The sequence below is a fragment of the Cynocephalus volans genome, chromosome 2 (assembly GCF_027409185.1).
Source record: "Cynocephalus volans isolate mCynVol1 chromosome 2, mCynVol1.pri, whole genome shotgun sequence".
Taxonomy (NCBI): Eukaryota; Metazoa; Chordata; class Mammalia; order Dermoptera; family Cynocephalidae; genus Cynocephalus; species Cynocephalus volans.
The window spans coordinates 122152786-122176940 of NC_084461.1; the positions used below are offsets into that span (position 1 = coordinate 122152786).

The window sequence follows — 24155 nt, forward strand, 5'->3', positions numbered from 1 at the left end:
CAAGGTCACAGAGCGGGCGCGGCGGCGGAAGCGGCCTCCCTCCCGGGCGGGCTCCCGCCCCGGCCCGCCCCGCGCCATGTACGGCGCTTCCTGCCGGAGCCCTACAAGGCGCCTCCTCCCTGCCCGAGGCCCATACAAGGCGCTTCCTTCCCGGCGCGGCTGGCAGACGGCCCGGCCCTCGGGGGCCGCCCGCGCCCGGGTGTTCGCGGCCAGGGGACCCGCTGCCAAGGAGGGGGCGGCCGGCGGGAGGGGCCGGGAACGCGCCGTCGGGCCCCGTCGCAGCCCCGGGCCGGCGGAGGGAAAAGCGGGGCGGGCCGACTTGCGAGTCCCGCAGTAGGCGCAGCGCATTCCGCCGCCCCCAGGAGGTCTGAGGCTCCCACCGTCCCTCACCGGTTTCGTATTTTGTCCTGAACACAGCACACCCTCACTGGAGATCCTTCAGCGGCTCCCACCCCAGGACCGAAGGCCCCAACTCCTGAACATGGTGTTTAGAGCCTGCCGCTCCTCGCCTTGCCGCTCCTCTGCTTGCATTTGCAAGTTGGTCTGGTAGTACCTACTGCTTCTATTTCTCTCTCCTTCCCTCCTTGCTGTTTCTCACTGCTCTCTGCCTGGAGTGCCCTACCCACACCGTTCTGGCAGGACGAATTTCTCATCCTTTACTTGGTTCAGACTTCTGGCCTTCTGGAAATCCTTCCCACTTCCACCCCATAGGTCAACAGAGCTATGTACTTAATACAGTGTTATGCATACATCGTTTCTCTATTGGGACTGTGATTTGGTCTTACTCGTCTTTGCATTCCTAGTTCCCACCTCAGTATACGATCATTATTATATCTGAATGAAGGAAAGGAACTTGTTTTCAGACGTGCTACAGCCCCTTTTCATCTTGGACAGAGGTACTTGACTTTAGGTCTGGTCCCCAACATCTCCACCTGCTATGGCACCCTGTGGTCTGGAGGCTCATGAGCCCCAGAACATACGTGAATAGTTTGACTCTGTTGGGGAAGTTGGAGGGGTGGGATAGGGGACACCACAGCTAGGACAGGTACGCATCCACAGTGGGTGGGGCTGGGATCCAGCAGTGCCCAAGGGGTGCCCCCACCACCTTGAATGGCCTCTTTTGCTCAGCCTAACAGCTCTGGTTTATCTGCCACTGCAAGAACCAGCAAGCCCCCACAGGCCCTCCCTACAGCACCTCCAGAGACTTAAACCTGGTCCAGCAATGGGGTTACCCTGATCTGTTCTGCCATTAGCAAAGGACAGAGACAGGGACCAAACCTCAGCAGAAACCTCACCCCCCAGCTGGAACAGACATATACTAGAAGCACAACTGTCATAAAAGTCCAAGCTTTCTACTTGGGAGCAGACGAGCAGAGCAAGGCCCCATGTAGCCACCAGCTGGACCAACCTGTGATTCCCCCACTGTTCTGCCTCAGGTGAGGCAGGGGGTGAGTGGGGGAATATGCCAGAGAAGGGACTTCTATGCCAGGCAGCCTCTGGGCTTGGTCCAGAATGAAATCACTCCAGTAGCGCCACCCCCCCCCCCACACACACACATACAATGTCTGCAAATAAAGCTAAAAGTTAAGGAGCTTTGTGGATCTCCCCAGCTCCAGGTTGGCTGAGTGCCTGTGAACAGGGTGCATGGAGAAGGTCTCAAAGGTCCAGGAGTTAGGTTTGGGAAAAACTGGGCCTCAGGGGCTGGGCTGCACACTCACAGCTTCAGAAGCCTTTGCACTGCTTCCCACTCCCTCCCCTCCCTTTCTCTCCATCCACTACCAGCCACCACCCCCTCCTGCTCCAGGCTGAGGGCAGTTCAGGGTGAGGAGGCGGTGCATGCTGCTTACAGGGCTGGGAGATCCCAGGCTGGAAACAACCAGTGAGCTATTTATAACAACCTGGGGGGGGGGGCGGGGGGCGCGGAGGTGTGTTGGGGTGGCCTAAGAGGAGCTGGGGAACTCCTGCAGGCTGCTACAGATTTTGCAGGAACCCAAGGCCTTTGCTTGGGCAGGCCTTCTGTTCTCCACTGGGGGACTGGGCTTTGAGCCTTTTGAAAGCCCTATGAAGAAGGTAGGCTGTGAGAGACAGATACCTAAGTGGCTTTTCAGCCTCTCTATGGTGGGGATGTTGGAACCTGGGACTGATAAACTGAGGCTTTCTGACAAAAAAAAAAAAAAAAAAAAGCTGGTGTGACACCCAATATGAGTTGCCCAGTATTTCTATGCACTTTTTTTCCCTATGCTTGTTTCCTCCACCAAATTATGCTCTTCACACACAGGAACCAAACCTTCTCTTGCCGATGGCACCAATCCCTTCCTACCAAGACTGGATTGGGTGCTATTTTTGTCCCCCTACCCCACAAAACCCTCTGCCCAGTGCATTGTGCATTCCCACTAAAGTATGGCATTTCACTTGAGTTGGTTTGCCACTAGATTGGGCACTCCTATTGACATGGACCGTGTCTGCCTTGTTGACTGCTATATCCCTATTGCCTGGCATAATAAGCAGTTGTCAAATGAATGAATATGAACCAATGATAGCTAATACTGTTTGTGGAATGCTTGATACATACTTTATTGTCATGTTTAATCACAGTGATTTATGAACTGGAAAACAGCTTCAGCCCTGTAAGTGCCTTTCACCAAGATCTGAAGTGGTAGAGCTGTGATAGGAACCAGTGTCTGACTTCAGAGTAGCACTTAGGCATGGCATAAGGCTGCCTTCTTGCTGGCATCCGGTCAGGAGTTACCTCTGCCTACAAAGCAGCCAAATGGGTGAGGTGAGTCAGGCGAGGAGGCAGAAATGTTGGAACTGTCCTGAGCCTCTCGCTGCCATGCACACTTCTCTTGCTGTTAGTGCTCCCCTGGCTTGGCCCCATGACGCAGATACCGCAGACAGCAGGAGCGCTGCCAGGGAATCCTCCTAAGAAGCTTAGTGAGAAAGACCTGCTCCAATCTGCAGAGTGTAGGGTGGGGGTGCACAGTCCTGAGGCAGCGGCTGTGGGGGCTGGAGCCTGCAATGGGTTGCAGGGCTGAGCAACAGTGTTTGGGGGCTGTTCAGAGCATTATCAGGGACCCCTTGTCTCTGAATCTAGTAGGATTTTTTCAGTTTTCATCTTCCTTGACTAATTCTCAGCAGTGTTTGACTTGCATGTGATCATCTCTTCTTGAAATCCTCTTATCACTTCTATGATGTCTACATGGCTCTGGTTCTCCTCCCATCTCTCTTGCTGCTCTCTTTGAGTCTCCTCTACTTGGACATTAAGTGTTTCAGTGCTTCAAGTCTTAGCCCCAGACTCTCTCCTCAAACTTCACGGTTCCCAGACAGACCTCTTTGAAAAACAAATTTGAATTTATCACCCTGCTGCTTAAATTACCTCAGTCACTTCTCATATTCTTCAGAATGAAATCTTAAGTTCTCAGCAAGGCCTTTGAGGGTCAACTAGGTCCGCCCCTGCTGGCTTCTCTGGTCGCATCTTCCAGCACACTCCTTCACTCTCTGAGCTTCATTCACACAGGTCTCCACCTACCTCCTCAACTTTGCTCGCCCCACCTACATGTTGTTCTCACTACCTGGGGTGCTCTTCCTCCTCTTTGCCAGGTCAAATGCCCCTGTGACAGATGTGTGTCCTTCCTCAGGTTTTTTTTTTTTTTTTAAAGATGACCGGTAAGGGGATCTCAACCCTTGGCTTGGTGTTGTCAGCACCACGCTCAGCCAGTGAGCAAACCGGCCATCCCTATATAGGATCCGAACCCGTGGCCTTGGTGTTATCAATACCGCACTCTACCGAGTGAGCCACGGGCCGGCCCCTTCCTCAGGTTTTTATCATATTTGGGATTTCACGTCCACTGGAGTGATCCACTAGCTTGGAAGCCCATCCGGATAGGGACTGTAACTCTTTTGCTCACGACCATATTCCAGGGTCTATCACAGTACTTGGCTGTAGTAAGCACATATTTTATGTAACAAATTAAATAAAAACTTAGTTTATTTAACAAAACATCCTATTTTAAACTTGAAGAAACTGAAAGATAAGAAACATCCCAAAAGGCCGGCCCGTGGCTCACTTGGGAGAGTGTGGTGCTTATAAAACCAAGACCACGGGTTCGGATCCTATATAGGGATGGCCGGTTGGCTCGCTGGCTGAGCGTGGTGCTGACAACACCAAGTCAAGGGTTGAGATCCCCTTACTGGTCATCGTTTAAAAAAAAAAAAAAGAAAGAAACATCCCAAAGACCACAGAGCTAGTAAGTGGTAGAGAGCAAGTCAGAGCTAGTAAGTGGTAGAGAGCAAGTCAAAGCCTGGACATTTGGCTCCAGTGTTATTGACTTGTTATTAACCCCATGCACTGCCCTGTCCCTCCATGTTAAGTACTTTTTGAAAGTAAAGAGGAAGGGAAGAAGAAAGGGAAACAAAGGGACTACTTCTGTCCCCACTCAAGGAATGGGATTATCAAGAGAAGGGAAAAAGGCCCCGAAGGCATTGCAGAAGCCTCTGGGACCAATACTTCCATTTCAGGCCCAAAGGCCTAGGGAGACAAATGGTCTTGGGGAACAGGCCTGATGTGCCCTCCACAGGCTCACCACCTTGGGAAGCCACCTCAGGAAGCTGCTTCTGGCACAAGCACTCCAGCTGCTTTGGATGCTACAGCCATGGCTAAATTGGCCCCAGGTGTGGCTGGACCTGCAGCTTTGAAAAATACAAGCTGGGGCCGGCCCGTGGCTCACTCGGGAGAGTGCGGTGCTGATAACACCAAGGCCCCGGGTTCGGATCCCATATACAGATGGCTGGTTCGCTCACTGGCTGAGCGTGGTGCTGCCAACAGCAAGTCAAGGGTTAAGATCCCCTTACCGGTCATCTTTAAAAAAAAGAAAAAAAAAAAAAAAGAAAAATACAAGCTGGAAGTCGTGGCTCACAGAATGCCAGAGCTGTGAGCCTCCACCCTGATTTCAAACGATGTATGGACAAGCCTGGGGGCCCAGGAAGAAATCTGTCACAGGGGCGGAGTCACCGCAGACAGCCTTCACTAGAACAATGCCGAGTGGAAACGTGGGTTTGGAGCTATAACAGAAAAACCCCAACAGTGCCATGCCTAGTGGAACTGTGGGAGTAGGACTGCCATGGAGACCCCCAACCTGTGGAGCTTACCAGCGTGCAATATCAGCCTGCAAGAGCTGAAGTATTGCCTGAGACCAGGAAAGCCATAGGAGTAGAGCTGCCTGAGGACTTGGGGACCCAACCCCCACACCAGTGTGCAGATGATGTTGAACATGGAGTCAACATACATCATTCACCAGCTTTGAGACTTAATGCCTGCCCTGCTGGGTTTTGGACTTGCTTAGGATCTGTTATCCCTTTCTTTTGGCCTATTTCTCCCTTTTTGAACAAGAATATGTACCCTATGCTTGTCCCACCATCGTATATTGGAAGTAGATAACTTTGATTTCACAGATGGGACTTTGAATTTTGGACTTCTGAATTGAAACAAGTTGAGACTTTGGGGATGAAATGAATGTATTTGCATGTGAAAAGGTCATGAGTTTTAGGGGGCAAGGGACAGAATGTAGTGGATTGAATAATGTCCCCCCAAAACTCACTGAAGCTTGAATTGTGTCCCCCAAATTTTATGTATTAGAAACTTAAGGGCCGAGCACATGGCGCACTCGGAAGAGTGCGGCGCTGGGAGCGCCGGTCACGAAAAAGGAAAAAAAAAAAAAAACTTAACCCTTACTGTGACTGTTATGAGAGTGGGAAATCCTATTATGGTAAACGAAAGGTGGAGACTTGAAGAAGAGATTAGGTTGTAGGATCATGCCATAGTGAATGGATTAATAATGGCTGTCAGGGGCATGGTTCTGTGGGCTTTAAAAGGAGAGTGAATGAAGAGGTTGGTCTCTTGCTCTCTTTGCTCCACCATTTTCTGCAATGTGATAATCTGCTGTCACTGAAGTCACCACCAAAGAAAACCTTCACCAGATGCGTTCCCCAGACTTTGGACTTCCTAGCCTCAGAAACTGTAAGCAATAAATTTCATTTTCTTTATAAAATACCCAGTTCCATTTATTTTATTATAAACAACAGAAATGGACTAATACATACCTAGAAATAAATTAAACCAAGGAAGAAAAGACTTATATGCTGAAATCTACAAAACATTGTTGAAAGACATCCAATGCTCATGGATTAGAAGACTTAATATTATTAAGATGGCAATCTACAGATTCAATGCAATCCCTATCAAAATTCTAACAGCCTTTTTTGCAGAAGTAGAAAAGATCTTCAAATTCATATAGAATTAAAGGAGAGATCAATAACCAAAACAATACTGAAAAAGAACAAAGTTGTAGGACTCACACTTCTTGATTTCAAAACTTACTACAAACCTACATAAATCAAAACAATGTGGGGCCGAGCCCGTGGCGCACTTGGGAGAGTGCGGCGCTGGGAGCGCGGCGACGCTCCCGCCGCGGGTTCGGATCCTATATAGGACTGGCCGGTGCACTCACTGGCTGAGTGCCGGTCACGAAAAAAAAGACCAAAAAAAAAAAAACAACAAAAAAGAACAATGTGGTTCTGGCATACAGATGGAATAGAATCCAGAGCTGAGAAATAATCCCATACATCTATGGCAAACTGATTTTCTCCAAGGCTGCCAAGGCCATTCAATGGGGGAAATAATAGACTCATCAACAAATGGTGCTGGAATAACTGGATATTCACAAGCAAAAGTATGAAGTCAGACCCCCAACCTCACACCTCATACAAAAATTAACTCAGCATGGACCATAACCTAGATAAGAGTTAAAACTATAAAACTCTTACAAGAAAATATAAGAGTAAATCTTCATGACCTGGGATTTGATATAGGATTTTTAGATATGTCCACAAAAGAAGAAATAGATAAATTGGACTTTTAAAAGTTTTGTGCATAACAGGTCATTTTTAAGAAAGTGAAAAGAAAACTTACAGAATGGGAGAAAATATTGCAAATCATATATCTGATAAGAGACTATTATCCAGAATACAGTATATAAAGAACTCTTACAATTCAACAAGATAAACCAATTAAAAAGGGCATAGGACTTGAGTAGACATTTCTCCAAATATATACAAAAGGTCAACAAGCACATGAAAAGATGCTCAACATCATTAGTCATTAAGGACATGCAAATCAAAACCACAATGAGATACCACTTCATACACCCTAGCATGGCTATAACAAAAATGACCGACAATAACAGGTGTTGAAAAGGTGTGGAGAAATTGGAACCCTCATACATTGTTGGTTGGAATGTAAAATGATTCAATTACTGTAGAAAACAGCTTTGCAGCTTCTTAAAATGTTAAATATGCACTTAACATGCAACCTAGTAATTCTACTTGTAGATGTCAACCCATGAGAAATTATAACATATAGTCACACAAAGACTTGTACGTGAATGTTCATAACAGATAAAAATGGAAAACAATCCAAGTATCCACCAATAGAAGAGATAAGCAAAATGTGATACCCATACAATGTAATACTATTTCTGTGCTAAGGGCTGGCCCGTGGCTCACTCGGGAGAGTGTGGTGCAGATACTATTTCTGTGCTGTATTTGCTCACATTTTTGACACCAAATGTGTGCATTTTATTCACACACCAACCAATTCTCCAACTCTTCAGATGTCACTGGGTATCCCACAATTTAGTTCAATTCTGACACTATGCAGTTAGTGCAGACCCCATAGCTTAAGGGGTCGGTCCTCTAAGACTGCCCCCACATCGAATGCTAATCACAAATCCCAGGTTGCCACCTGTACTTCTGACCAGCTGGCTATAAATCAGGGGTTCCCATGATCCCCTCTGCAAGTATGGTAATTTGCTAGAACACCTCGCAGAACTCAGGAAAAATTTACTTATTATTGCTGATTTATTATAAAGGATACAACTCAGGAACAGCCGAATGGAACAGATGCATAGGGCAAGGTATGGGGGGAAAGGGGGCTGTAGAGCTTCCATACCCTCTCTGGGAATGCCGTCCTTCCAGCACCTCGATGTGTTCACTCAGAAGCTCCGTGAACCCTGTCATTTAGGGGTTTTTAAGAAGGTTACATTCCGTAGGCATGATTGATTACATCATTGGCCATCAGTGATTAACTTAAATCTCCAGCCCCTCTTACCTCCCTGGAGGTGGGGAGGTGGATGGAGAGTGCTGAAAGTTCCAACTCTAATCTGGCCTTGGTCTTTCTGGTGACCAGCCCCCATCCTGAAGCTATATCTAGGGGTCCCTAGCCACCAGTCATCTTATTAACATACAAAAGACATTCTTATCATTCCGGAGATTCCAAGGGATTTAGGAGCTGTATGCTGGGAAGGCGGGTGGGGAAAAGACCAAATATATATTTCTTATTGTATAACACAACTCAACAATAAAAATAAACAAACATTGCAACAATATAGATGTACCTCAAAAATTCATCTAAATGAAAGAAGCTAAGTGAAAGAGGCTTGACATAAAAGACTACATATTGTGTTATTTCATTAATATAACTTTTCTAGGAAAGGCAAAACTACGGAGACAGAAAGCAGATTTGTGGCTGCCTAGGGCTGTGAGTGGGAATGATAGCAAGTGTGAAAAAAATCAGGGTCCTGAAACCTGAGGGCTTCCTGGCCTTCGGATCAAGTTAGGACTGGCCCATCTCCCTCTCCAAACCCACCTCTCACCTCTCCAGCTGACCCCTGCTCACCAGGCAGGTCTAGCACCCCCAGATGAGGCAGGAGCCACTTTACACCCCACTTATCCTCTGACACTCCCCACTCTTTGTCTTTACTGTCCCTACTCTTTCTCCTTAACTGTCTTGCTGGCAGGGATTGTGCCTGCTTTGTTCACCCCTCTATCCCAGTATCTCTCACAGGGAATTTCTAGCACACAGGAAATGTCTGTAAATGCTCACTGAGTGAAAGAATGAGACTGGGGTTAGCCCAAGTCCAATGTAAGGAATAGAAGTGTCAGTGGGCATGTCTGTTGAGACAGGTGGAAGGCTGGAGGAGACTGGGTTTCTGAAGGCCATTGCTCAGCTCCTCGGGAGAGGCAGAACTCCTTCCTTGCTCTCTCCTCAAAATCAGAGCTTGACAGGGGTGCAAAGAAGGAGCTCTAGCCCTGAGCACAGGAATGCAGCTTTACCCGAAGGAGCTTCAACTCCTCTTGCCCAGGAAACATCCTGCCTTATTACAAACAGCCCCTATTTTGCCCCCCTAGGGTTCCTAGGCTGCATATATATTTGGGTCTGGATGGCCTTGTAGCATGGGGCAGGAATCCTGGCACATCAATCCCAGCCCCCACCTCCCTTCTCCCAGGTAGAATATCTCTGCATCTTTGCCTTTATCTCAGAAGATCCATGCCCTTCCTGCTTGGAGCCTTTCTCGTTTCCACCCTCCTTCCCTGGTCTCCTGGTTTCTTTGGAAATGGGTTTGCCCTCTAGGATTCCCTTGGGTGGGGCTGCAGAGCCAAGCAGAAGGGACTAAGCCCAGGTAGGGTATCTCAGCAGAGTGGGAAAGGGAGCTGGACGTCGGTGGCAGTCAGGGAAACTTAGATGGGGCTTATTTGGAAGCGTGGGGTGGGGTTGGGAGGCTGGAGAATCAAGTTAATCTCAATACTCAAGCCAACCCTGACTCACGGAGAAGTGACTTCAAAACAGCTTTCATAACCCCACCTTTCCCTTCCCAGCTCTGTCTCTGGCTTCAGGCCACTCTCTTGCTCCCTCTGATCCTCCCTTTTCTCATCTCTAACACTGGAGAGAACAAGGCTTAGATGAAGAATAACATCATCCAGGCACTAAGAGCACCGAACCTGGAGTTGTAACATCAGGTGCTCATGCTGGCTCTCCCAATCTGCTGCATGAACCCGACAAGTCTTTATGTTGCTCTCTGGGCTTCAGCTTTCTTCTCTCTTCAATGAGGGGATTGGAATACGTAAGGTCCATGACCCTTTCAAGTGCTAAAATTGATTCCTCAAGAAGTGAAAGTATTAGGCTACTACAGAAAAGAGTTATACAAGGGTGTGGCTGTACACAAAGGACTAGAGTCTAATGAGACTCTTGTCCTGAGAATGGGCTCGAAGTTCCCAGGTACAGCTTTGCCTTCTATCACCAGGGTTGCTCACTTAGCTAGGGGTCAAGGGCCCCCCAAGAAGCCCTTGTTGTTCATATTGACTCATCTCACCCACACCAAACCAACCCCAAGGCTGATTTCATGTCCCAGGCATGTGACAGCAGCTCCTCTCTTGGCCTGCCATTGATCTCTTCCTTCCAGCCTGGGCCACAACTCCCAGGCCTCAGCCCCCCAGACCCATTGGTTGACTCAGAGTAGGGATTTCTCTTGAACCGCAAACCTTGCAGAATGAACTCTTCTAAAGGCTAATTTGAGAGTCAAGCCCAAATTCTGACTAAAAACCAAACTTGAATCAATAATCAAACCACAACTTTGTTTTAAATACCTTCTGAACCAGTTAGACCCAAACACTATCTCTGTCACATTATTCTACAAAGGATATTTGTGATGATCCTAAACTGTTGAAGATAGTTAAATGATGCCCCTATGTTTTTCTTTCACATTTCTGGAATTTCAAAAATTTCCTTAACGAATATGGCTTCCTTATTTTTTGTTTTTTCTTTGGCAGCTGGCTGGTATAGGGATCCAAACCCTTGACTTTGGTGTTATCAGCACCATGCTCTAACTAAGTGAGCTAACCAGCCATCCTGCTTTACTTATTTTAAGCCCCTTGATACTTCAATGTGTATTTCCTTTTTTTTTTTTTTTTTTTGTCTTTTTTGTGACCGGCACTCAGCCACTGAGTGCACCGGCCATTCCTATATAGGATCTGAACCCGCGGCGGGAGCGTTGCTGCGCTCCCAGCGCTGCACTCTCTCGAGTGCGCCACGGGCTCAGCCCCAATGTGTATTTCCTAAGAGAGTATTCTCTTACATAATCATGGTTGTTATCAAATTTAGACTTAACATTGATATGATACTCTTTATCAGCACACATTTCTATTTTGTTAATTGTCCTAATAGTGATGTAATTTTTAAGAGCAGGGGCAGATAGTCAAGAATCTGAGAAATTCCCTATGGGTGTCCATTCTTTATAGAGGACAGAGTCCAAGGGAGTTCCTTTTGCACATCCTCAACTGTGGCTGTGACTAGGCTGGGCTGAGCAGACAGCAGTGCTAGATGGGCGCCTTCCACATACAATCCAAGCTGTCAACTGTCTCTGAAAGCATGATAGGGGTTGGTGAGGTGAGTTTATCTATCTTGTCAACTGTACCAGCAACTGTTTTTTTGTTGGTTTGTTTTTTTTAAAAAGATGACTGGTAAGGGGATCTTAACCCTTGACTTGGTGTTGTCAGCACCACACTCTCCCAAGTGAGCAACCAGCCATCCCTATATAGGGGTCCAAACCCGCGGCCTTGGTGTTATCAACACCACACTCTCCCAAGTGAGCCATGGGCCGGCCCCTAATTCTCTCCCTTCTTGAGTGAGGAATGACCTGCATTTGTATTGGCTTTGGAACCAAATAGACCTGACTTTGAGTCCCAAATTTTGCCTCTTAGTAGCTTGTGACTTGGATGGGCAGATATACGCAGTATCTACCTCATTAAGTTTTACTAAGGATTACATAGCAATTATTTTACAGATGGACAGCTCAAAGCCCAGACTGAGGAGTGATAAGAAACCTGGGCAGAGCTGGAATGAGACTCCTGGGCTCTCCTCTGTTCATTCATTCCTACTTCTTTTGGTAGATTGCCCTCTCCAATCCTCCAAAATTTAATGGCAAAGAAAGCTGTCCCAAGAACCTCTTAATGCTGTCAGAACCCACCTCCCCAACTTCAGATGAAGCAAATTTCTTGCATAGCCAGTATCCTTAAATCTAGCACCACCTTGTGGTCACCAGTGCAAACTTACCTTGCTCACTTTCAGAGGACCATGATTGGTAGCAGAGGGACCATCATGAGAGCAGCTCTCATTTGAGCCCTTGATAAGTGCAAGGCACTATACACTGCTCTTCATGTGCCTTACCCCATTTAATCCGTACCTCAATCTTTATGAAGGAGGCTTTATTACAGGTAGGGAAATTGCTGCTCAAAGACATGGAATAGTTTGTCAGTCTCCCAAGTACAGCTGGGATTTCTATCCCAGACAGATTTCAGAACTCCTGCTTCCCACTATGCTATCCTGATAGCTTCAGGGCTGGAAAGGCACTTCAGATGCCTTATACTGATAAAGAAACTGAGGGATAGAAAGAGACTTACCTGAAATCACAAGCCCAGGTAATGGTAGAGCCAGAACCAGGGTTTTCTTAAGACTCCTTGTCCTGGGCTCTTAGCTGAACACCTTAGGGTAGGACTCCTAGAGATGGCTATACCTGAAACAGAATTCACCCAGACAGACTTCATTCACAGAAAACCCTGTAGGAGGAGAATTCTTCTCACATAAACTACTTCCTCTGTTGTTCAGTTACATCCTCAGCAACTCGTGGCACCCAAACTGCTACAAAATGAGCAAGCAACTGTGCCTTACTTCACTGGTTCTGGTGTGATGCTTCCGCACCTCTTGGCTGGTTAGTTCCTATGTCCCCTGAGGCGTAGTCCCATCAGGGTGGAACTTGGCAGGTGGGAGTCCCAGCTGGCGGTCATTCAAATTGGCAACAAGGGGGAAGCTGGCATGAGGCTTAAATTCCACCTTGGCACTCAACCCCAAACCCACTGTGCCTGTCTGGGAGCGTCATGGCATGGGAACTAGAGCCAGAGAACAAAAGATGGCAAGTGCTGCAGGCCCAGACAGGAAACACCACAGCCCCCACATCCTGTACCACTGCTGCCTTCCAACAATTTTGACTTCAGGCACAGAACCTAGGGATGCATTAGAGGGAAAATTATATCTCCACCTGCACAGGCATGCCTGCCCCTTCCTAAAGGGTAATCAGGTTTCATCAGGGCTATCACCTAGATCAGAGGAGAAAAAAAGACAAAGTATGATGAAAAAGCAAAGTGACAGAAAAACTGCCATCACCGGTCAATTTTATTAAAAACATTGTTTTTTCAAGTCTGGAGAAAGCAAACCAGGCACACCACCTTGGTTCTTCAACTTAGGCTTTGTAAACGACCAAAGAGAAGAGGCTCTAAGCACCTCAACTTTTGGGGAAAGCAAATGAAACAAACCCTCTTCTGCTCTTGTCTTGGATGGGGCTATTATTCTCCTGCCTAGTGCAAGGTATGCAAGATGAGGCAGAGTGGGAGGGAAAGGGCCTAGGCCTAGTTTCTCCTTTCATCTGGACCATTCTATTATAGGACTCAAAAGCAAACAGGTGTAGAAACAGAATCAACTTTGGAATTAGGCCTGGGATAAAATTTTGGCTTTATCCCTAAGTAGCTGCTACTTAACCTTTTTTTTAAAAGATGACCCTTGATGGTGTTGTCAAAACCACGCTTTCCCAAGTGAGCTAACTGGCCATCCCGATACAGGGATCCAAACCCGTGGCCTTCATGTTATCAGCACCACATTCTCCCAAGTGAGCCACGGGCCGGCCCAACTTAACCTCATTTGTTTCATCACCTGTAAAATGGGTATACCATCTACCTCCATGGGATGTTGAATTACAGGATAACACACTTGAAAAACCTTAAAAAAAAAAAAAAAAAAAAAAGGCAAGTTTCTCTTTGAAGTGCATGTTAAATTGGGGAAGATATGAATTAGTTTGGCTCCAGCAATTTGAACCTCCTTCCTCTAGAATGACTTTGGGATCATGACATCAGACATCATTTGCATATACCCTTCTACAGGCAAATGCAGTGAAAACTCAAATCGAAGGCTGAAAAGTTATTAGCCATGACTAATCTGACGTATGCCTCAGATAGCTCACTCAGTTTCCATAGTTCAGACCTTTCTAGGAACACTCCTAAAAAATCTCAAGCACACAAAGTATATTCTTAAATATGGTTTAATACTCTTCTCCATTTCTGTACATCACAACACCAAGATTTTGCTGCTTAGGATCTCTCTGAAGAGGCTATAGAGAATGCAAAGGCTACGGTTTTCACCCCCTCTTATTTATGTGTTTGTATGTGTAAGTGTAATACATATCAGTATATATTGATACACACATCAATATATAATTCAATATATATCACCCAAGAGAACACATTGATTAAAGAAATACAAAAATTTGGCATCATTTCCAAACTTAAATAGTAAAAATAAAAACTACAAAAGGAGCTGCATACCCTAAATGTATCATGTGAAACAACAAGCATTTTCAAAAATGTAAATTTACATCCAATTTCTCTGGTCTTGTCATATCACATCAGACCCATTTACAATGGCAAAACCCTAAGGTACTGCTGTGAAGAGAGCATGTTTGCTCATTCTTGGGTGTTCTGCAAACAAACAGCAGAGCCCAAAGCAAAAATCCTGTTCTGGTGACGCCTCCCACGTTGGTGAACACCAAAGAATCGACTCTTCTTACTGGGGGTTGAGACATCAGGTTATTCATAGACAGTCATCTGGACCTCAGAGTACAGTGTGGAACCAGAAGCTTTACATTTAAGACATACTCCCTTCATTCAAGTGAAACAGGATTATTGGAACGATAGGCAGGTCTGTAACCTGGGAACAAGGAGCTGGTTCAGACCAATAAAGCTACAAGTGACTGAGTCAAGTCAGTGAAGAACAGCAGTCAGGCACTAAAGTGTTAAAAGTACCCAATTTGAAAACCAAATGCACCCCACTACCTTAGTCAGTGTGAGGGTGATACCAATTGACTTTTAAAACCTTTGGTCCTTCAAAGTCCATTTGGTATACTTTTTTCCATTGCTACCACTGGGCACATCCTATACACTTTGTTCACTGTCACCCCTCAGGCACGCCATGACCTTGCATGTCAGCTGGGTTCAAGTCCAACTTACAGTCCAGCCATGAAGCATAAGCTTCAGGTTTTAGGCCAACTTTTTGATCTAACATGGTTAAGTCCACAGTGCCAGAAGCTGTGTCCCATCCCTTCCCGCCCCTGCCCTTCCCACCCTCCTCCCATAATTTCTCACATGAGAGGTGCTTGTAAGTCCCACATTTGAAACAGATGCTCCAACCCCACCAGGAGGTCAGGGGTTTATAATTACATGCACAGTCATACATGTATTGTCCATCGTTCCTGTGAAAAACCTTGCAGTTCATTTTTTAAAATCAAAACATTCACATAATCTCATGCCATCCAACACAAGGAAAACACAACCACCTCCCTTTTACCAAAGATAGACCCAAGCAAAATAAAATAAAATAATCTTTAAATTTGTGTCCACTTAAATTGCATGTTTTATTTCTCCCAATCCCAGCAATAGCACAGAAGCCCCATCATATCCACCCTAAACTGGTTTCTAGTAGGCTGACTATGGGGACCCTTGACGAAGCAATTGATATAAAGGGCTCCCAAATGCTGGGCACAAATGCGTCTGTCAAACAGATGGAAGTAAACAGTGCACTGGCCCAACTGCTTCATGAGTCAGTTTGACTTTGAAATGCAGTTTGCATCCTTGAAACTGACAGTCTGGAGGGGGAGGGGTTGTGTGAGGGAGTGAAGTTGAAATTGCCTCCTATTAGCTCACCCTTTCAACATTAAACAGAGACCGAGAGAGAAATGGCTCCAACATTTCACCACATATATTTCTTATGCAGTCTACGCTGAAAATGCCATGTAAATGGGTCACTGCAAAATGCAGCAATTTAATTTTTCTCCAATCAAAATAAGAAACAAACCAGTATGATCTCACTTCTATTAAGTTTTGAAGGTTTACAGCAGTTAAAGTACTTTTGCTTCTATGTATGAAGGTTAAAAAAATCATTTTTTTCCCATAAAATACAAGAGCAACCAATTTCACCATCGAGTAAAAGTAAAAACTGGGATTCTTTTTTAAATAAGTCCAAAGTGGCATTTAGGAACTTAGTTGTAGGCTGCTGCGCTGATACCATGACAAACCAAAGTGTAGGGCTGGGTCTGGTTTTGTTTCGGTTTTCTTTTCGATATCCAATGCTCATGGATTAAGTTCTGGAAACATTCCAATTGTAAGGCAGGGATCTGTTTGGATTCCACCACGGGTATGCTCCTTGGGTTGGATGCTGGAGGGTGAGGCACATTTTGCCAGACCCATGTCGACTACCTAGTAGTCATCAAGATCAAAAAATTCATCGTCTCCTCCTTGGTATTCCATTCCCTGGAAATCTACTCGGTACCGCAAGATACCTGGGGAAACAAACCAAAGGGCAAAATTACTTGTGTTCATGGAATGGAGAGGCATCACTCTAACAAGGGAAGCCTAATTCTCTTGCAGAATTATAGAGAGCAAAGAAGTAACTGTAAAAATTGGTACAAAGGAAACTGTGGCTACCTGCTGCCCCAACCACCTGCCTCAGTAGATAATAAGCACACCTCACCTGAAGTAACTTATTTTGGGGTAGCCAGGAAAGGCCTTGGCCTGAAACCCTGGTTTTAAGTTCAGTTTGCTGATTTACTACTCACCTCCAATACCACCAAATCCTTTCACAAACTGGGATCCTTCCTGTGACTTATCTGTGACAATTTCCAATGTAGCTCCAAATTTTTTGTAGTTATTAGCAAACCATTCCAACAGGGGCATGCTCTCAATCAGCTCATGTTCCTGTCCTGTCTATAGAGGTGACCGGAAGATACAAAAGCAATGGGATTAGGAAATATCAAAGGCTTAGCCCCTCTCACCTCCCACCCCCATCACTCTCATTCTCCCACTACGTGTGTGTGTGTGTGTGTGTGTGTGTGTGTGTGTGTGTGTGTGTGTGTGTGTGTGTGTGTGTGTGTGTGTGTGTGTGTGTGTGTGTGTGTGTGTGTGTGTGTGTGTGTGTGTGTGTGTGTGTGTGTGTGTGTGTATGTGAGTAAAACTCTTTAACTGAAATCTGGTTTCTGGTAACATCATTGAAACAGTAGAGAAATTCTGATTATGTCAAACATTTCTCCTCAGGCTTTAGCCTCAGTAATGAACTATCAGCACATACTCAGTGGTTTTTCAACTTATAATTCCTGCTGTTGACTCTAGAAGTCAGGCTGTTGTAGTGCTTCTAGGTAGCACTCATTCAACAGCCCAGAAGAGACATACCAGAAATGCTTTTGGGAGAGGCTCTGTAAAAAAAAAAAAAAGTCCTCCCACTCAGAATTTTAGGAAGCTACCGCTTAGAGCTATCTCATATAAGATGGAAGGTGGCACTTCAAACTACAGTAATGCATTTAGACAAAACCCAGAGAAGCCACTGCAGTGGAAAAGCTGATAAAGTGAAGAAAGCACCACAGGTTTCACAGTGCAGGAGAGACTATTCAAATTGAATCTTCCTTTCTGTTACTTCAAGGGTAATGAGAATGTTTTCCTGATTGTTTAACTACTTTAGAAAAATAAGAGGCCACAGTAACCATGACTTAGCCTCCTTCCTTGGAATCAGAGAGGTATGTGGCAGATAGAAGCTAACCACCTCTCACTGCCCTCTCTCAACAAGTATGAGGTTTGGTTTCCTAAGGTTGTCGCTATGTTGCCAGTGCTCTAACACATGGATGTATGCTTCCTTGCATGTATCACCAAGCCAAGAAAACAACCACATACCTCTTTGTCTGTGAAATGAGATTTATCCTTCTCTTGTTCTGGAGTTAGATATAGAATTTTCTCCTCTGTAGTATCAGGAGGAAAAAATGTGTTAACCTGGCTCTCATGACTCATTCTATCAACCTTCTTTCTATAAGCAAGTTAGTCAGCATACACTGAGTGTCTACCAGGCACAATGTTTAACATAAGAAAACATCAAAGACATTCAAGATATAGTCCTGATTCTCAACAAATTTAACAATCTTAAGCAGACATTAAACAGTTCAAGCAGAAAAATATATGTATGTGCTACAGACCAAAAGAGAAGGGAACAAGGGGCAGATCTGCCTTCTGATTGCACCCGAAATTAGCCATTCCTCCTAAATCTCCACCCCAGGCTTCCTGAATACACAGGTCAATAACAAACAGCAACCTTATTTTCTAATTCTCATACCTTCTGTGCCTTGGCAATGAAGAACGTATCTCATTATATCCAGATTTTCATAGACTATTAGAATCTCTACAGCTCCCATTTCCAAAGCCTTTAGTGTATCTTCAACACCAAAACAGTACTTGCCCGTGTCCTGGCTGATTTCATCGAAGTAACGTCCTGTGATTAGGAATAGGTCAACAGGACATATATTAAGTGTCCCATGTAGATACAAACATACTTATTAGACCTAATGACTAAAAAAGGTTAAAGATAATGATTCCATTGAGGCAGAAGATTTTAATAAAATTGTTAAATCTTCCTCTCTTTTATCTTTTTAGTATCTTGTTTCATACGTACAATCATGTACATACATACATACATACACACAAAAACACATTTCACAGAATAAAGTAGTTGTATTTCATTGATACCTATTAATTTCTTCTCTTGAATGAATTTCACGTTGGAGAGGACTTCAGTAGATAACTCAATAGCTTGGTTGAATCCGTTTTCACCCCCATAGGATATATCAACTAATTTTAAAACTTTCGATTGCAACCTCTGATACAATTAAAAAAAAAAATCATTAGTACTTCAAAACATCTTTACCAAAACCTGCTATCTCTTAATGGTATGTGAAGTTCAGCATTATGATCACTGAAGTCTAAATATGGTGAAGGAGCCCAATTTGTTCAACAGCTGCTCTCACAGTGAGCAAGGCTGCCAGGATAAATTTTCTCAGCCAATCATATCACACATTCTATTAAACCTACTATAGCATAACTCATTAAACGCAAAGAATAAATTTCTTGTGAAGAAAAGCGGGAAGCATTTGGCTTCTGCCAAATAAGGTGATACAGTACAAGACAGTTTCTCTGGTCAACCTTCTACCATAATGCTACCTCCTCCAGAAGAATACCTTGGGAATGTGTCACAGCTGAGCCCATGTCACAAACCAAAAGATACTCCTGGATTAAATGCTTTAGGCTTAATCAGCTTTGTCATATTGCTAAGTTTCACTGCTTTACTTACCTCCAGGAATAAATCAGAAAAAGATAGTAAAAAACAGCTTCTAGTTTCTCTGAAATCAAACTTCATCTTAAAGCCAATTATGGCAACCCACTAAACCAGAGATCTCCACAGAACCTAGGATTCCACCCCAAAATAGCTGATTTCAAAGAGAAAGGGCCCAGGGCCAGCCTGTGGCTCACTCGGGAGAGTGCGGTGCTGATAACACCAGGGCCACGGGTTTGGATCCTATATAGGGATGGCCGGTTAGCTCACTGGGTGAGCGTGGTGCTGACAACACCAAGTCAAGGGTTAAGATCCCCTTACCGGTCATCTTTAAAAAAAAAAAAAGAGAGAAAGGGCCCAGAAAAGTATGGGGGAATGTTTCCCAATAAATACCTGTATAACTCAGAGCTAGGTTTTTAACCCAGGGAATCTATCAATGTAGATTAAAAAAGAAGTGTGTGTCCCAGTGCTCATACAGAGGACTCACCTACTCCCACCTACAGACTCATATAATGGAGCATCGACTTCTCACTTACCTGATCAAACATATCAGATTGACTTAGTTCTGTTTTAAAGTCAGCTGATCCAGCTAAAACGAGACCAGCCACATTCACTTTGTCTCCAGAAATAAACAGCTGCACTGCAGTCTCTGCTACTTTTCGAACATAGTTATGTCGCTTTTCCATTCTTAAACGGGCAAAGCGCAAGGCTGACTGACCTCCTCTACCTTTGATGCAAAAGTGGTGAGAGAAAAAGGAAATTATTAAGAAGCACAAGATGCCTTGTGAATGCAAAAGTAATAAAATAATCAATCATGCCATTATCTAAGAAAAAGACAAAGAGAAAAATCACCATTCCCTTAACTCCTACTCATTTTCAGAGAGTGACTACTAATTCTGATGTCAAGAGAAGAGCCATAAGCACCAATGAGGCACGAATTATTCTAGGATGCTTCTCTCCCTATCATCTGGACTTACTTTTCCCCGAATCATACTATTTGTTTCCTTATTGCTATGCACAAAGTACATGGGTTCATATTCTCCTATATTACCATGTTTCTTTGGGAGATCCACAGTGAATTTGTGCAGGACTTCTCTTGTGTTTCCTTGGAGCGTGCCAAAAAGTGCACCACTGCCATCTATTACAATGAAACCAAACTTGCTATCATCTGAAAGTAGTGCTGTAAGAGCCTGAAAAGCAAACACAAGCACCATACAATAAACCCCAAAGTTTTGCCAGTCAAGACAAAACCCAGAAGGACATATATAAAGCTTTCACCCCACTTATCATGAGTATTGTGGAAAATCATTTTATGGAATAATTTACAGACTTCAGCTATAAATATGTAACTCTTATGGACAAATTTGAACCTAATGCAGAAATAACCAATGATATCTATGTAAAGCCCTTCAACATACCTGACCTGGGCATGTGAATCCAAAACCTATATATATATATATATATATATATATATATATATATATATATAAATAGATATTTTTAAAGATGACTGGTAAGGGGCCGAGCCCGTGGCGCACTTGGTAGAGTGCTGCGCTGGGAGCGCGGCGACCCTCCCGCCGCGGGTTCGGATCCTATATAGGACTGACCAGTGCACTCACTGGCTGAGTGCCGGTCACGAAAAAAACAAACAAACAAAAAAAACAAAAAAACAAAAAACAAAAAAAGATGACTGGTAAGGGGATCTTAGCCCTTGACTTGGTGTTGTCAGCACTATGCTCACCCAGTGAGCTAACCGGCCATCCCTATATGGGATCCGAACCCGTGGCCTTGGTGTTATCAGCACCACACTCTCCCGAGTGAGCCACGGGCCGGCCCTAGATATTTATATTTTTTTATAGCAGCATTATTCACAATATTTTCATCTTAGAAACCTAGAAAACTTAGATGTAACCCAAGTGTCCACTGATGGATGAATGGATAAATAAACTGTGGTATATACATACCAATGGAATATTACTCAGCCTTAAAAAGACAGGAAATTCTGCAATATGCTACAACATGTATGAACCCCAGGGACATTATGCTAAGTGAAATAAAGAGAAATACTGTAGGATTCCATTTATATGAGGTACTTAAAGCAGTCAAAATCATAGAGATGGAAAGAATGGTGGTTACTGGCAGCTGGAGGAAAGGGGGAATGAAGAATTAGTATTTAATGGGCATAGAGTTTCAGTTTTACAAGATGAAAAGAACTTTGGAGATTGATGGTGGTGATGGCTGCACAATATTATAAATGTCACTAAACGGTACACTTAAAAATAGTTAAGTTTTATGTTATGTGTATTTTACTACAGTAAAAAAATTAACAAACAACCCAACCTACCCCCTTCCCCTCAAAACTCAATAGAGTCATAGGGCTCAACTTCTTCCTAATTCTTTTTCTTTTTCTTTTTTTTGACAGCTGGGCCAGTTAGGGAATCCGAACCCTTGACCTTGGTGTTATAACACTAACCAACTTGAGCTAACTGGCCAGCTCCCCTCTTCCTAGTTTTTAATTTGATTTAAACTGATGGTAGTCTATGGAGCATAACATTCAAATTAAGGCTCTAACTTCCAAAAACTGACTTTCTGTTACCATTAATAATCCTAGCATTAATAGGTAGTATCCATCATGACAAATGAGAATTCATGTAAATCAACTTGAGTAGGAGCACAGGAGTACAAAACCCAGAAACAGTCTATAGAAAGATCTAGTTTCAAAATGCTTCATTTAACTCCCATGTCTTCAGCATCATTAATATCTGGATATAAAACTGAAACTCAGTTTTAAAGTATTATAGCTAATGATTCTGAGTTTTATGGGGAAAACCCTCCTTTTGGGTTAGCATTATACCCCCATTATTTCTGCCTCCCAAAAGACAAATTATTTAAATAGTCCTGGAACCCACATATGAGTTTTCATGATGGAGTTTGAATACTATGAGCCTGACAGATCACTAACTGCCAGGTGGCAATCTCTTGAGAACTAAGAAATTATTACTCATTCCATTTTAACTAAGGAAGAACATGGTTCCTTCAATAATTTACTAGACAGCAGATTAACCAACCAAGAATCCATCTTTAATGAAACCATACTTAATAATTAGCATTAAGACATAAATAATGCACATGTTAAAAATGTAACCTCATCATAATGATCTCTATTAGGTAGCTTGATTAACTGCAATGTCTGTTATCAGGGAGTAGACTTATCCTTATAAGAATGCATAATTACCCTGATTAAACAGGACATAAACTGTGTTGTAAGTATACTACATTCATTTCTAGTTATTGACATATCAGTTAAAGCCAAAATACACAAAGGCAGCAAGACAAAACACTACTTTCAAAGAGGAGTTAAGGTTTAGAAAAACCAATTAAGGCTAACAAGTGAGCTAAAGCCAGAAAGCACGGGTACCAAGTACTGTTTAAATCAACAAGATTTAAAATCTGTTTTTACCAAACCAGATACAGGTAAGTGGGACGTGGCTAAGAGCCTCCCCACCCTACAGAAGGAGACTGTGGTAACTAAGAGAAAAACAGTCTGGATTGTCTACGCAGTCGACCAAGATCCAACTGGAATTGGACTTCCCGTCAAGTTAGCAAAAAATCATCCATTGTAAACTGTGTCGACAAATGTCAGTTCTAATTCCACTGTGGAGGTTTTCCCTAGGTCGATGAAAGGCAAGAGACTGAACTAGGAGCCAGCTGTGAATTCTTGATTGTTCTACTGTTGACTGATTTAGGTCACTCTAATGAGGTTTCCTTTCCACCATTAAAGTTCATCTTATGGCAGCTCTGTCACTCAAAAGTTTCATGGAGAGAGAGAGAGAGAAAAAAAAACACTCTTATAGTCCTACTAAAAATTTTATAATTTGTGAGCTGAAAACTAACGATGCAAGGAATATAAGCAAGTGTCACTGGTACATAGGGAGAGATGGGAGATCAAATAGCCAATTATTTCTTTGCCTCTAATTAGTTCTCCAAAACCAGTTTAGGACATTCCTCAACATGCTTAATGACTAGAGTCATAATAAATATATGTTCTTTTACTTTTTGTAAATAGCAGGCAATGTAAAATGTTACAATTGTTTGGAAACCCGTCTGGCAACTTCTCAGGTTAAACATGGTTACTATATGACTTGGCAATTCTACCCCAAGATATATACCAATGAAAAATGAAAACATATGATCACACACAAAAATTTGTACATGAATTTCTTTTTCTTCCTATGTTGCTAATCCTAAGTATATGTACATGAATTCCATAGCAGCATTATTCATAATGGCCAAACAGTGAAAACAAACCAAATGTTCATCAACTGATGAATATATAAAATGTGGCATATCCATACCAGGGAATATTATTTAGTACTAAAAAGGGATGAAGTACTGATACATGATACCACATAGATAAACCATAAACCAATGGAAAGAAGCTAGTCACAAAAGGCCACAAATTATATGATTTTATGTATAAAATGTCCAGCATAAGCAAATCTAGAGATGAAAAATAGATTAGTGATTGCCTAGGGTGGGGAATAAATAATGATTACTAACTGGTATGGGGTTTCTTTCTTGAGTGAAGAAAATGTTCTGTGCTCACACTTCTTACCTCTGTATGGAATTTGTTGTCACACAAATACAATGATGTATTAATTGGTTTGAAAGGTTCAAAGTCAATGTTGACTTTCTTTTCCTTTCCTTCTTCTGTTACAATTGTTCCACAATAAACAACCAGACCATTTGGAGGTACTGCAAAGAACACAAACAATTTCTCTATTTTAATCCACAGCTAATTTTCCTTAATTAACAGAAAATGTTCCCCACAGACTATTGTCCCTGACCCTTTAAATCATAATTTACATAAAGCAGAAATATCCTTAAAACTCTCAGGGAGAATTCTCTCCCTAGTTTTAAAACTTCTGAGATGTTTCAGTAGGTATTCCTTTAAGTACAGTAAATTCTACTTAACTTTCAATAAATAAAAAACAAGACAAAACAAACAAACAAAAGTTAAACACCAAGGCCAAAGAGACACTGATGACAGCTGGCTGAAGGAAACATTAGTGGACAA

At 43.5% G+C, this 24155-nt stretch overlaps 1 protein-coding gene across 1 annotated transcript in view; it reads right to left on the bottom strand.

Annotated features, from left to right (window-relative positions):
- Nucleotides 1–15316: 15316 nt before the first annotated feature.
- Nucleotides 15317–24155, bottom strand: part of ETF1 (eukaryotic translation termination factor 1) — a 28191-nt gene continuing 19352 nt past the window's right edge. Inside the window, exons 4-11 of the mRNA XM_063087080.1 lie at nucleotides 23694–23833; nucleotides 20130–20268; nucleotides 19615–19805; nucleotides 18496–18625; nucleotides 18086–18241; nucleotides 17653–17717; nucleotides 16548–16695; nucleotides 15317–16271 (exon numbers count right to left, since the gene is read on the bottom strand). Coding sequence (XP_062943150.1) covers nucleotides 16189–16271; nucleotides 16548–16695; nucleotides 17653–17717; nucleotides 18086–18241; nucleotides 18496–18625; nucleotides 19615–19805; nucleotides 20130–20268; nucleotides 23694–23833 — 1052 coding nt within the window. The 3' untranslated portion in view covers nucleotides 15317–16188. The remainder of the gene's footprint in view (nucleotides 16272–16547; nucleotides 16696–17652; nucleotides 17718–18085; nucleotides 18242–18495; nucleotides 18626–19614; nucleotides 19806–20129; nucleotides 20269–23693; nucleotides 23834–24155) is intronic.